This window comes from Pygocentrus nattereri, chromosome 12 (genome assembly GCF_015220715.1).
Source record: "Pygocentrus nattereri isolate fPygNat1 chromosome 12, fPygNat1.pri, whole genome shotgun sequence".
NCBI classification, from domain to species: Eukaryota; Metazoa; Chordata; class Actinopteri; order Characiformes; family Serrasalmidae; genus Pygocentrus; species Pygocentrus nattereri.
Genome location: NC_051222.1, coordinates 16,231,037 through 16,245,195, shown reverse-complemented (window position 1 = coordinate 16,245,195; position 14,159 = coordinate 16,231,037). Strand labels below are relative to the sequence as shown.

The following is a 14,159-nucleotide window of genomic DNA, read 5'->3' as shown; positions in this document are numbered from 1 at the left end:
TATTTCAAACTTGTGCAGCAAAGTCTGTGTTGTGATTTCAGAGAACCTGAAATAACAGCTATGTCTTTAATAGCACTCACAATTTCTACTTCACTGCAAAAAATTATATCATGGCAAGTGAAAAATGTGTTACATGTAGGTAATATATGTAATATTTGTCATCCATCCATCCATCCATCCATCCATGCATCGATCCATTTTCTAAGCTGCTTCTCCCTCAGGGTTGCGGGGGTAATATTTGTCATATGATTGTCAAAATATTTAGATTTCTCAACATTTTGCTTCATCTTATTAAGTAAGAAAGTATCAGAAAAGTAATATTTTCACTTTATAAACATATTTCACTTTATAAACCTTATTTAAACACAAAATATTTTCACAATTTCATGATACATTGCTTACATTTAACATGCTTTCAATTTCCAGTGTTTTTTTTGCAGTGTACTACCACTCTGTCCTTTTGTGCTCTCTCTCTCTCTCTCTCTCTCTCTCTCTCTCTCTCCCTCTCTCTCTCTCTCTCTTCCCCCCTCCCATTTATCACGCAGGTCATTGATCTCTTCTCCCTGTGTTCCAGATTTCACTCCTCTTTTACAGAGACGTTCCTTGCGATTAAAACCGTGCCATGTTTTGGGTACTGAAGACATTCTTTTGTCTAGTTCTTGTACACTGTGCCACATCTGAGGGTGAGTATCCTACTAATTTGACGGGTTGTGGTTTGAGTTTGTAAGGTGACCTTATTGTTGCTTAAATCTATTGTGCAGTTTGTAAAGATCCAACTCTGGTTTGTGTATAATCATTGGAAGCTAGCAAGGTTGTGTTATGCTGATGGTGTTTAATATGACAATACATGCTGAGTCAAGTTTGTGTGTTGTGATACCAGACACGCAAATATCTACAATCACCTTATTGTGAGTGCAGTGGTTATGTTATACTATGCAATGGATAATACCAAAGAAATAGTTTAGTTTTCTGTCTTTTTGCCATGGTCTAATCTAGTGTTCACTGATCATCTTCCTGAAGATCGACTTTCCAGAGTTTAGGTCCAACCTTTATCTAACACTGATGCATCTTATCCAGCCAATCAAGAACATCTGAAGAACTGGATAAAGTGTGGCAGATTGTGGTTGAACTTAGGCTCTACAGGAAGGTAGATCTCCAGGACCAGGGTTGGTGACCACTGGTGTAGTGGTAATAATGAAACCACCAGATGGTGTTACTGATGATAAGCTGAGGTGTGACTGTCTCTCTAGTATTCCTCCAGAACAAGGATGCCAGCCAGGTCTTCACACGGCGCAGGCGGGCCAACAGCATGTTTGAGGAGTTTAAAAAGGGTGACATGGAGCGAGAGTGTGTAGAAGAAAGGTGCAACTATGAGGAGGCCCGAGAGATCTTTGAGGACAAGGAAAAGACGGCATGTTAATTCTCATCTTTCTCATATCATTGCTCATTATACTCACTGTGATATCAAACTGCGATGCATTTATAAGTAACAACAGTTGATTTTTAACCATTCTGTTGTTCCAGTCTTCCCATTACTGCTTCTTTCTTCCCCTAGGATGAGTTCTGGAATGTGTATTTTGGTAAGTGAAAGTGTTCAAAGGCAATCTTCCAATCAAATTTTGCCTTGTTTTGGTTTGACTTAGTCTAATAGCCAACACAGTAGCCACATTTCAAGATTTCATCAGAGGCCAGGAATCCAAAATAGTCATTTCAAACCTCTTTTTTGTCTCCAATATCATCACAGATGGAAATGCATGTTTGTCCCGCCCATGTCTCAATAATGGTGTCTGCAAAGATGGAATAGGAAAATATGTCTGCTTCTGCCCTGAATTATTTCAGGGTTACAACTGTGAGATTGGTAAGTGGCCATAGCATCATTGATAACTCCGGATAACCTCTACATGCAACAGTATTAGTTTTCTAATGTAAAATTTCTCAATTCAGCTATACCACAACTGTGTGAGGTCAAGAATGGAGGTTGCGAGCACTTCTGCAATGTGGTTCGCAGTAGTGTCAAGTGTTCATGTGCCAAAGGCTATAAACTGGCTGCGGATGAAAAGTCCTGCAAATCTGATGGTAAGAGAATGACAGATTGGCTGAACAAAAGTTTACATCCATTCATCATTAAGAGCTTTACCTTTTACTGAAGGTCATTAGAAGCTTCAAGCATCAAGTCATTGAAGATGTAATCCTGCATAATTTAGTCCCAACCCTAATGTTGCACGCTTGTTGCCATTCATTGAGTTCTTCAGAGGCATTTATTTATTGAGGCCATAATAGATTAGGGCTGGAATTAAACTCTTTAGAATGGTGCATTTTCAGTGTATCTTCAACCACCATTCCTGGCTGATGCTCATTTTACCTGTTTTTTTCATCACAGATCCCTTCAAGTGTGGTCAGCTGCTTTCTCAGAACACCCGAAGTCTTCTTATACATCATGTAGTGAAAAATGGTACTAATACAGTCAATAGCACTGGCCATACCAATGACATGAGTACCAAAAATGTAACCAAGACCATCACAAAAAAGAAAGTCTCAAATTCCACCCAGACAGTCTCTGATTCAGACACTTGGTTTGGGTTGGATGATGACGAACTGATTAATCCTGTAGACGAGGAACCAGTGCTTCCAGTGAATGTAGGACACACAAGAATTGTTAATGGGGAAGATTGTCTACCTGGAGACTGCCCGTGGCAGGTACACACATAATCCAAAAGCATTTAGCTTGTATCTCCAAAATGGTAACTTTACAGGAAAAGGAACAAACCTACTTTACTTATAATGTAAGTCAATGGAACCAGACCTTTTTTCCAAGTAATTTGTGACCATTTCTTCTGGTCTGTTCTTCATTAAATTTACACACAATGTAAAGGACAACAGGCATTTTCAAATTATGTAAAAAATGGAAATATGAGGTTTTCTTCCAACAACAGCGATTTATGGGAGTGTTACTGCCAATGGAATTTTTCCATCATTAGTTATGTCTATAACTGTATAACTCAGCAATCAGTCTTTCTTGCATAGCTAAGAGCCTAAAATATATGAGAAGGAGTTTATTATTGTATTATTATTGTATTATTGTATTTCAGTTTATTTGACATTTATTTGTAGTAGTACAATTTTAAGCTGATTCTTTTTGGTAATCTACTGCTCATAGAAAATTTGGTACTAACTGTGTTACTGTCCCTATTAGGCCCTGTTGGTGAATGAGGATAAAATAGGCTTCTGTGGTGGGACCATCCTAAATGAATACTTCATTCTGTCTGCTGCCCACTGCATGAACCAGTCTCGCTCCATCACAGTTATTCTAGGTATCCCACATATGTTTGTGTGTTGGGGGTGAGGGGTATGTTACTTTGTGAACATGTAACCTGAAAAAGAATACTTACCATGTGACAAAAGGCATTTTCAAATTCTAAACTTAACCCCCTAAACTTCATGTATTATGGGGGTGTTTGGGTGTCACTCAGTGCCTCACTCCAGTAACTACATAACATACACACTATAAGGCCAAAGTATGTGGACGCCCCTCTTAATTGTGGAATTGAGGTGTTTCAGCCACACCATATCATGCACGTGGCTACATAATCCCCATAGACAAACACGGGCAGAATGTAAGTCATACTGGAGGATCTTGGTGACTTTAGATATGCCACTTTCATACAATGTCACCTTTGCCACAAGTCTGCCACAAGTGTCTGCCCTGCTAGATCTGCCCTGGTCAACTGTCAAAGCTTCTATTGTGAAAAGGAAGTCCCTACAAGCAGCAACAGCTCAACCACAAAATGTCTCAAAATTACAGAGCGAGGCTGCCAAGTTCTGAACCATATAGTGCATAAAAAATTGCATATCCTCTGTTGTATCACTCACTACAGAGTTCCAAACAGCCTCTGGAAGCAACATCAACTGTGTGTCAGGTGCTACATGAAATGGGCTCCCATGGTTGAGCAGGGAGACACAAGCCACAGATCACTACGGGCCCGTCTCGGCTGGAGTGGTGTGTAGCATGCCACCACTGGACTCTGGAGCAGTAGAAATATATGGTCTGGAGGGATGAATCACGCTTCACTATCTGGCCGTCTGATAGATGAATCAGGATTTGGCAGATATCAGGAGAACACTACCTACCTGAATGCATAGTGCCAACAGTAAAGTTTGGTGGAGGAGAAAAAATAATCTGGGACTGTTTTTCAGAGTTTGAGCTGAGCCTTTTAGTTCGAGTGAAGGGTAATGTTAATGCTACAGCATGCAAAGATATTTAAGACAATTTTATACTTCCATCCTTTGTGGCAGCAGTTTGGGCAAGGCTATTTCCTGTTCCATGGCACAGTTTGACGAGAGAACTCCAATGGTCAACAAAGAGTCCTGACTTCAATCCCACTCAGCACCTTTGGGATGAATTGGAATACTAATTGCGAGCGAGGCCTTCTCCTCCAACGGTGCCTGACCTCAGAAATGTTCTTTTGCCTTAATGGGCATAGATTCCCAGACACACTCCAAAATCTTCTGGAAAGCCTTCCTAGAGGAGTGGAAGCTGTTATAGCTGCAAAGCAGAGCCAACTTCATATTAATGCCCATGCTTGTGGAATGTCCAACAAGCTCATATGGGTATGATGGTCAGGTGTCCACATACCTATGGCCATATAGTGAATTTTAGTTTCATGGTTGTTGCTAAACAATTTAAAGCATGTACTAAATAATAAGCTTGCACTTAAAGTCACTTTGAAGTTCATTTACTAGAGGGCACAAGAAATTGGCTAGTGAGCTCTAGTAAAGATGACTTTAGCTGAAATAATCTACTTTAGGAATGTAAAACTGGTGCTGCAGATACATGAATTCTGTTCGTGAAAGCCTTGCTAATTATCTGATGAGCTGAATCCAGTGTGTTCAATGAGGCAGCCTGCTGAAGTCTGCAGTGCTGTGGCCTGCAAGGACTGCAGGTTGACAATCTAATTTATGACGTTTTTTGTTATTGCTGTGGTTATAATTTGGAGCAATGCCATGGAGTACGTGTGTAGAAACTCTTTGAAGTTTAAAGAACCTCCGTGTGTTTTCCTTGAACTACATGTCCAAGCCAAGAATAGCATAGATCATGTGAATAAATCATCTGTGTGTGTTCCTGTTTCCAAAAGGTGAATTTGACACCCTGAAAAGAGAGGGGCATGAGGCGAGACATGAAGTTGACCAGGTTCTGGTCCACATGAACTACATCCCCGAAACCTACCACAACGATATCGCGCTCATCAAGCTTGCCAAGCCCATCACCTTTACTGAATTCATCCTGCCCGCTTGCATGCCAGAACGTGACTTTGCAGAGCGTGTGCTCATGCAACAAGCAGACGGTATGGTCAGCGGCTTCGGGCGTCTCTACGAGGGTGGCCCACAGTCCACCATCTTGCAGAAGTTGACTGTGCCATATGTTGACCGAGCGATCTGCATGGAGTCCACCAAGTTTAAGATCTCTAACCGCATGTTCTGCGCTGGCTATGATCGAGAAACCAAGGACGCCTGCCAGGGCGACAGCGGCGGCCCTCACGTCACCAAGTACCAAAACACCTGGTTTGTGACCGGAGTGGTGAGCTGGGGTGAGGGCTGCGCTCGCAAAGGAAAATATGGCGTCTACACACAGGTGTCCAAGTACATCAAGTGGATCGAAACCGTCATGGACAAGGTCATGCCCAAAAAGGCAGCTTCTGGAAAAAGCTAGGAAAAAGAAGTAGTTCCTTAGGTATCCATACGTTATACGGATGGGAAGGAAGATTGACTGACATCATAAACTTAGATACATAAAAAAAATGATAAACAAACAACAACTAAATAAAGATTCTATATTGATTTACTCAAGTTATGTTGTTTTTTGTTGTGATGTCACAGCTATGATTGGTGTTCTGAGAGTTAACCTCTTGAAACCTTGGTTTATAGGCTTTTTATTCTGGTATTATTTTTGATCCTTATTTTTCAAGTGCTACAAATGATCTAATAAATACTATGAAACTCTTATAGACTATTAGAGTTTAGGAGTTTTGTAAGCACCATACATCTTCATTACCTACCCAAAGTTTTTTTGATAACCCCCCCCCAACCCCGTTTTCGATAACCCCTATTTCTTAATTTGAAAACTATCCTTTGGATTGTGTTAAAATAACGATAGATATGGTCCAAAATTACGTGGACAAAAAAATTTCATTAAGAAGTAAAAATATTTTTTCCTTCTCTTATATAGTGATCATTTTGGAAAAACAACGTGTTGTTCTAACAGCAACGACGTATGAAATGTATACTGTAATATGTCAGTTTCAGTCCTTTTTTACCCTTCGTATGATACAGATGAAGAGAAAAACAACAGGGTCAAAAGTCCAAACCTACTGATTTGCTTACTGGCATACATTCTGTTTTTTAGTTTGTTTACAGATCAGAGTCCAACTCATGGTAAGCTCTATTTGCAAAGCTCTCCTACAAGGACAAATATTCAGCCCCAATGTTTGCAGATGGACAGGCTGTTTCCAGCAGTGGAACATCTGATCTTTATTTTTCATTATATAATTTTAACTAATTTAACAACTCAGACTGAAGGTAAACGTTACCATCATTTGTGATCCTTTGCGATCTGAATATATGTATGTCTGTGTGTGTATGTGCACACACACATGAATTGTAGAGAGGGAGCTCTTGGGAAGGACCTTGTGTCCATGAACTAGATGAGAACACACACGGGGCAGTAAATGCCAGGAAAAGTGGGTGGTGTAACAGACAGAAAGGCAAAAACGTGGGTCTGTCAACGATACAACGTTTGTGCATTTATCTGATCACGATGGATTTTCGAACATGGAATTTTATCTTGTTTGCACTGCACAGCAGCTACCTCCTGATCAACGCCGGCCAGACAGGTAAAGAGACATTAGACTTGAGAAGCTCAAAAGAAAAAACTAAGCTACTTATTTAACTGGATATTTAATTAGAAGCCTTTTATCTGGCTTTACAGTCCTGAACAGTTTAGAAAATGTTTGTCACTGTGCAAGAGTAAACCCTATATATTGTATTGTTATTCATTAATATGATGTATTAAGGTTCAGCATAGTGAGATCCCATAATAATATCATACAATAATGATAATGCTTTTGGCATTATGATAGCTGTTGAATGTGGATGTCCAAAACCAGCTAACTGATGCATAGCAGAGTCCAAATAGGTCATGTATCTGTACTGAAATAGAACAGGACAGTGTTTTTCAGCAATCTGCCAACCAACTTTCAAGATCAACAGATTATATGCTACGTTCCAAAACAACACATTAACAGAAACCTCACTGCTTGGGTTTGACGGGAGGCCTACTTTCTTTACAAGGCAGTTAGCTAGAAGTTTCACAAATATTGGTCAAGTAACCATGACAAAAACTAACCTTGTCTGAGTCAAGAGCATTTCCATATCCATGAAAGAACAGCCTGACCATGCTAATGTGGCTAACAATGAATGGAAGCTGGTAGTCACTACTACATCATCTGCATAATGCTAATTAAAGCAATAAGCCACAAAAGGCCTTGCGTTACTGCAATGTTATCACAAGGGTGACAGAGACCCCATTTCTTGTGATAAAACCTCAGGCTTAGTGTTTTTACAAAATGGCAGACCAACATGAGCTATCCTTTAGAGTATGGTGTGTTGCCAAGCAACCATGGACTGCTGAAAGTGGAGAAGATCTACCATCACTATGAACTGCGATCATGAACTACATTTTTTTGTTGTATGGTGATGAACATATATCATATCACTGTTTAATGCAAAACCCTTTGCTTTATAAGCACCTTTTGGCCACCAAATTACCATCACGAGTCTTCTAGCACGAATCTAACGGCGCTTCCCAAGCAAGGGCTGAATCTCAAATGGCTCCCTGTACCCTACATAGTGCACTACGGAGGAATCCTAGATCCTGCATTCCAACGGTTAATATTACAGCTAAATACAGTCATTTGGGATACAGCCACATCCACACTCGAAAAACTACACTATTTGGCTGCAGAAGCTCACTATTTAGGGAGCACGGAGCCGTTTGAGATTGAACCTGGGTTTGAGTCTAGCTACTTCAGGCAGATCTGACAGAAAAACGGACAGTTGAAGCGTGTAATCCATTCAAGTAACATTCTTTAGTCTTTTATATCGCCGTTTTACATTAAATCACATTGTAAATATTTGAAATTCAAGCCTGTGATATTAATGATGAACTTGATTAGCATGCTATCTTTGTCATTGTTAGCTAGCGGACCAGCCTAGCTCTAGTCTAGAAAATAAACCAGCAGCCCCTCAGTGTGAACATAAACCGGTTCTGAGCAATATTAGAGTCAAAGATGATCAAAGGATTTTTGTGACTTGGCGCAGTAACACAGTTGTTGTGATTTTAGCACCAGAACTATTCGTTTTATAATGGTGTTTATTCACGGCCAGTCAGTCTTTTGGCATTATTGTACTGAACTTTTCCTTTAACATGTATTTTACATAAATACTTCTTCTTGATTGATGCTAACCACAACCTGCTGTCTACCTTTTTAGTTTTCCCAGATCATTCACAAGCCAACACTGTCTTCCTGCGGCCTAAACGGGCCAATTCGTTCTTCCTGGAGGAGATCCTAAAGGGTAACCTGGAAAGAGAGTGTTACGAGGAGAGATGCAACAAGGAGGAGGCCAGAGAGGTCTTTGAGAACAATGAAAAAACAGTAAGATTTGATGTAGAAAATATTTAAGACACATCATGAGCAAATATGCCAGCAATGACCAGGTAAAAAGAGTGATTAATTTTTTTGTGAAGTAGTGCTCAATTTCCAACACTATGAGTAGAGGTGGGTCCATATGGCAAAAATGTAATACACTATATTGGCAAAAGTATTTGCTTGTCTGCTTTCACACGCATATGGAATTGAGTGCGCTTTACACCACTGCAATTGACACTTTGCATTGCGCTTGGTGATGTAAGGCTTTGATGCAGCTGCTCAGCCATGGAAACCCATTCTATGAAGTTCTCTATGCTGTTCTTGAGCTGATCTGAAGGCCACATGAAGTTTGGAGGTCTGTAGCGATTGAGTCTGCAGAAAGTTGGTGACCTCTGTGCACTATGCTCCTCAGCATCTGCTGACCCCGCTCTGTCATTTTACGTGGCTGACCACTTCGTGGCCGAGTTGCTGTCGTTCCCAATCAGTTCCACTTTGTTATAATACCACTGACGGTTAACTGTGGAATATTTAGTAGTGAGCAAATTTCAGGACTGGACTTCTTGCACAGGTGGCACCCGATCACAGTACCATGCTGGTATTCATTGAGATCCTGAGAGCGACCCATTCTTTCACTAATGTTTGTAGAAGCAGTCTGGAGGCCTAGGGGCTTGGTTTTATACACCTGTGGCCATGGAAGTGATTGGAACACCTGAATTCAATGATTTGGATGAGTGCGTGAATACTTTTGGCAATATAGTGTATCATGATACTTCTAGAAGTCGTCACAATACACAATATCTGATTTTTTTTTTTAATTAAACCAGAACAGACAAAGTAGTGCCACAGATAAAAAAAAATAATACTGATTTGTATTTAACATTTTACACAATGCACTGCACAAACCCCATTAAATAAGACTAATTATGCTGTTTTTGTAATTAAACATGCAGTTGGGAAGTGTACTGATGATATTTATGATGACATTTTGTGAGGGAATTTATCACAATGATAAATGCTGTCACACTGCCCAGCCCATACTGAGTCACATGATCCTCCAGGCATAAACTAAAACACATTTGCTGTATAGATGTGTTTGAAATGTTCTATTACATAATATTCAATATATGCTATGTTTTGGTAACTATAACCTTATTTTGCATGTTGCCTATAAAGGACGAATTTTGGGCCATTTACTACGGTGGGTATTATTCACTTTTGTGTTCATTTATCTCTAAACGGACTGATGAAGAAAAGAAATATTGGCAGTGTTAAAGTAATTTTTCTTTGCTCCAGATGGAGACCAGTGTAAAACCAACCCCTGTCAATATGGAGGCACCTGTAAAGACACAATAGGAGGCTACAGCTGCAAGTGCACAGACACGTACAGCGGGTTAAACTGTGAAAAGGGTAATGTTTTTTGGGACTGGAGCGCATTGATGTCATGGGTTTTCAGTTTAATATCATTCAGAGTGGTTTGATATGTACCAAGTCAGAATTGTTGAAAGTGGTGATGATAGGAGTTTAATACCTATAAAAGCTCCCTCAAAGAAAGCAAATGAATGAAATGATTATGACTTTGCTGCCTAATGCTTAAGACGTTTTATTACTGTTTAAAAATAAACCTTTGGCCTACTTATATTATTTCCAAAGCTGTTCGTGGTGGTGAGATATACATTTTTTGCCATTTTACTTTTCAGCATCATTTGTGCTCAGAAGCTTTCATTTAAAGTAAAGGTTTTTGCCCTCTCCTATAAAGTTACTATTTTGGAGATACTTGTTTTTCATTGGACCAGGACAATATGCAGGGTGATATCAGACAAAAAAAAAAACTTTGTTTATTTTTAGATTTACAACTACCTATATACCATGAACAATACATATAAATGTTCACTGGTCATTTCGGTCAGCCACTAAAATGGCTTTATTTGTGTTGTAGACATGGCCTGGTTCCTATCACCACCACTGAAAAGAAATCCAAGTTGACTGGAAACTGGAAATATTTTTGGATGACAGAATTCTACATTAGCCATGTAGCTCCGCTGCAAAACTAAAGAAGCAATTTTTGGACACCAACATGTCTTGGCAAATGGAGAACATGAATATTTGTCTTTGTATATTGAGCAGATGTATCCCAGTGCCCTTTTGAGGGCCCTTTGGCTTGTGAACATTACTGCAAACCCATGCATGGATCTTACCGGTGTTTCTGTGCCAAGGGCTACAGCCTTCACAGTGATGGCAGGAGCTGCATACCTCAGGGTATGTATATAAACACATTCTTCTACTCAGAAGAAGAGGTAAAGCCCACAGCAATGATGCTAACACTAGCAGACCTTTCGTATTAGAATGAGAAGCCGTTAATAGTGTCTCATCTCTGCTCTAGTCTGGGCTAGATTTGGAGGCTTGTCCAGGACAGAGACGCCTTTAGAGCAATTCTAGTGCTTGAGGGCCGGAATCCTGTGCTTGAATAAGGTCCTCCAGGAGTGGAGCTGGTCATGTCTGCTTTGCCACCTACTGAAGCTCAGAGCATGTTCAACTCCCCTCAACATCTTTCTGGCCCTGCCAGAATGTACAATCAACAGCACTTTGGTTGTAAGCAACATGCTATCCTGGGCCTCCTTGTTGGAATAATTACCTTCATGTCATAGACTCCAGTACCGTGAGAGCTGGTTTGGTAACTTTATGTCTTGTCAATTTTTGCAGGAGTGGCCAACTCTGGTCCTGGTGGGCTGGTTTGTTTGACAGAGACCTGTCTCATAAAGCATGTTGAACTAGGACAGGGTTCCTGACTAAATCACAGCATTACAAACCTAACAAATGCAACCACGTTTCACTTGTTTTAAAACAGATGACTTTCAGTAAACAGTTCTTTGGAGAACTATTTTTGTAAAGGAAATGTGTGCATGTGAAGAACCTATAGTATAAAGAACCTTACCATTATGTCAAAGTTTTAGGAAGAACTCTTAAATTGGTGCAGAACCTTTCTATTATGAGAAGACCCTTTACACTTGCTTACTGAAGTAATAATTGCTTTGTATTCTTAGGCCCAATCCCATTTCACCCCTTGCCCCTACCACTTAGCCCTTAGCCCTCCATTTTGTGCGTTCATGTCTAGGGGTAGGGTGTCCCAATTTTTGTTGAGATAGAGGGGTAGGGTGAAGTGTTAGGGCTACATGGCCCTCCGAATGGAGATTTTTCAGAAGCCCACTACAAACGGAGTGTTATAAGAAAAAAAGAAAAAGGTGGCTGCACAAGAGATGAAAGAAACCCACAAATGTGAGATTTTTTTCAGTTAAAAAATACGATAACCATTGTTTTATCTTAATGCCCTTTCAACATATTATGGTCGCTTTCAACATAACAAACATTAAAAGTCACCAATAGCATGCCAATATCTCAGTAACCTAGCTAGCTAACTTTCCCGTTCCACCTTAAATAGTCCCAGCAGTGTTGATGCCTGAAGTGCCAGAATGTAACTGCTGCACCATTTAAGGTGGAACGGGAAAATTCGAGCAAGAAGCTGTTGAATCGCTGACTTCCGCTTCACATCACCAAAGAATTAGCGGTGATAATAAATTGTCTCATCCCCCTCTTTGAAAGCATATGATGTCCTAAATGTAACTAAAGCCCAGTAGTGAGGCTGCTAAACCTTTTCCTTCTCTTCTCTCGGGCTGGGTCGCCTACAGAGCACCCCTAGTAGCCTGTTAATGAAGTAATGTTTTTTATTTTTTATTTGAGGGTTGTCCCATTTCATAGCGTAAGATTTCAACCACTACCCCTTGTAACTCCAAGGGGTTAGGGTGACACTCGAAAACAAGGGCCAAGGGTAAAAAGATGAAATGGCATTTGGCCATCATACCATTGTAGCGCAACTAGTTTCCACTGCTGCAAAGTTACAATTGAAAAATGAACCACCGTCATCCAGGATTATATCAAACTGTGCCAGAAGTTAGCTTAGTTTTCATAGGACCAGAGCTTGTGGTTTGATGATGCCTGGAACTAGAACACATCCTAGGCTTGATGTAATCAGTGTCATTATCACAGTTTTGCTATATTAATCATTAGTACAGTGGAGCCTAACAGTGCTTTGCTGAGATGCTTCAGGATTTCCACTGTTGACATCTTCCATTCTCTTAGTTCAGAACCCCTGTGGGAACCTGCGAATCTCCTCTGAGAGATATGCCAATCGAAACAAGAGCGAAAATGAACTCGACAAGATCTGCTCCCAAGGACACTGTCCATGGCAGGTAAGCACAATAATATATGCACATATAGCAAGGGTGTCCAGTTCCATTCCTCAAGGGCTAGTGTTCAGTACAGTGCAAGTTTTCCCTTTTTAACTACACTCACTTAACTTAGTAACTACCTATAAAGGTAAAGCAGGTGTGTCTGAGCAAAGAAATGACCCAGCCTAACCCTAAAGGTGCTCCAGGTCCAGATCAGCACATCAAGAGAGAGCGAGTGTCACGCTGTTAAAAAACTGAAATAGGAATGTTAACAGATAAATTATACCATGCTCTGGTGGTTAGGTGACCTTTGTGGATGGCAATGGTGGTGTGGTCTGTCATGGCGTGATCCTAGGAAAGAGGTCTGTACTTACAACAGCTAGATGCATGACAACAGACAAAGACCTTTACATAGTTTTTGGTGAGTAACATCTTCATCTTTAGCTAATGCAATGTTGGCTCTTTTTAACAAGTTAGTAATGCTTCAACATTTTAAATTGAACAAGTTAAACAAATTGACAAATAAGACGTTTTTCTTACACGCAATTAAAAATAAATGGCCCTTGAATGGTTCTTGGCTTGTCCAAGTTTCTAATAACGGAACTTTATGTAATACCTTCAACAGCGGGCCATTCGGATGAAAAAAGGAACGCTTCACAGGCCACCAAATGGACTCTTCATAAGAGGTACACACTAGGTCAGCCTGATGATGACTTGGCTTTCTTGGAGCTAAAAGAGCCAATCACCCTTGGTCCAGACACTGTATCCCTCTGCCTCCCAGAGAAAGACTACAGCGAGAACATCTTGATGAAGACCGGCAGAGAAGGTGTCGTGGTCTATGGTGCCAGCCATCCCTCATATCTTTCACTGGAAGACTGCCAAGATAAACTCAACCTGACATTCTCTCTGACCAATAAGATGTTTTGTATGGAAGAGCAAGAACCCAAGAGTGGCGGTATGAGATCACGTTCCCAGAAGAGAGTCCAGTGTGATCTCAAGTCTGGGACTCCGGTTGCTACAGTGGAAGGAAACACGGCTTTTCTGACTGGACTATCTCTGTCTCAAAATGACTGTAATCAGGGACTTGTGTTCACCAAAGTCTCCAGATACGCTCACTGGATTCGCCAACTCCTGTTGAGGTCTGAGGCAGAGCAAAGATGATGTTTGAAGCCAGAAGTATCCCACTGTTATGACTATAAAAATAAAGTACTGAGTAATTTTACCTACATGGTTA

At 40.5% G+C, this 14,159-nt stretch overlaps 2 protein-coding genes across 2 annotated transcripts; both read left to right on the top strand.

Moving 5' to 3' along the window:
• The first annotated feature begins 528 nt into the window (after window positions 1-528).
• On the top strand, window positions 529-5,844 carry f10 (coagulation factor X). The gene is made up of 8 exons (XM_017701840.2): window positions 529-683; window positions 1,251-1,411; window positions 1,556-1,580; window positions 1,745-1,858; window positions 1,945-2,076; window positions 2,381-2,697; window positions 3,194-3,311; window positions 5,133-5,844. Exons 1-8 carry the CDS (start codon window positions 623-625, stop codon window positions 5,705-5,707), a joined length of 1,503 nt encoding a protein of 500 aa, XP_017557329.1. The 5' UTR covers window positions 529-622; the 3' UTR covers window positions 5,708-5,844.
• Window positions 5,845-6,481: 637 nt separating this feature from the next.
• prozb (protein Z, vitamin K-dependent plasma glycoprotein b) lies at window positions 6,482-14,147 on the top strand. The gene is made up of 8 exons (XM_017701841.1): window positions 6,482-6,887; window positions 8,545-8,708; window positions 9,876-9,900; window positions 9,996-10,109; window positions 10,827-10,958; window positions 12,837-12,946; window positions 13,229-13,346; window positions 13,551-14,147. The coding sequence occupies exons 1-8, from the start codon at window positions 6,812-6,814 to the stop codon at window positions 14,084-14,086; spliced, it is 1,275 nt and encodes a 424-aa protein (XP_017557330.1). The 5' UTR covers window positions 6,482-6,811; the 3' UTR covers window positions 14,087-14,147.
• Window positions 14,148-14,159: the final 12 nt, after the last annotated feature.

Excerpts from the sequence above, each read along its gene's own strand:
- prozb (XM_017701841.1), top strand. The coding sequence starts at position 6,812 with ATGGATTTTCGAACATGGAATTTTATCTTGTTTGCACTGCACAGCAGC. Across the intron at positions 8,709-9,875 it reads TTGAGAACAATGAAAAAACA|GACGAATTTTGGGCCATTTA; the intron begins GTAAGATTTGAT and ends TTGCCTATAAAG. Across the intron at positions 10,110-10,826 it reads CGGGTTAAACTGTGAAAAGG|ATGTATCCCAGTGCCCTTTT; the intron begins GTAATGTTTTTT and ends TATATTGAGCAG.
- f10 (XM_017701840.2), top strand. The coding sequence starts at position 623 with ATGTTTTGGGTACTGAAGACATTCTTTTGTCTAGTTCTTGTACACTGT. Across the intron at positions 1,412-1,555 it reads TTGAGGACAAGGAAAAGACG|GATGAGTTCTGGAATGTGTA; the intron begins GCATGTTAATTC and ends TTCTTCCCCTAG. Across the intron at positions 3,312-5,132 it reads CTCCATCACAGTTATTCTAG|GTGAATTTGACACCCTGAAA; the intron begins GTATCCCACATA and ends TGTTTCCAAAAG.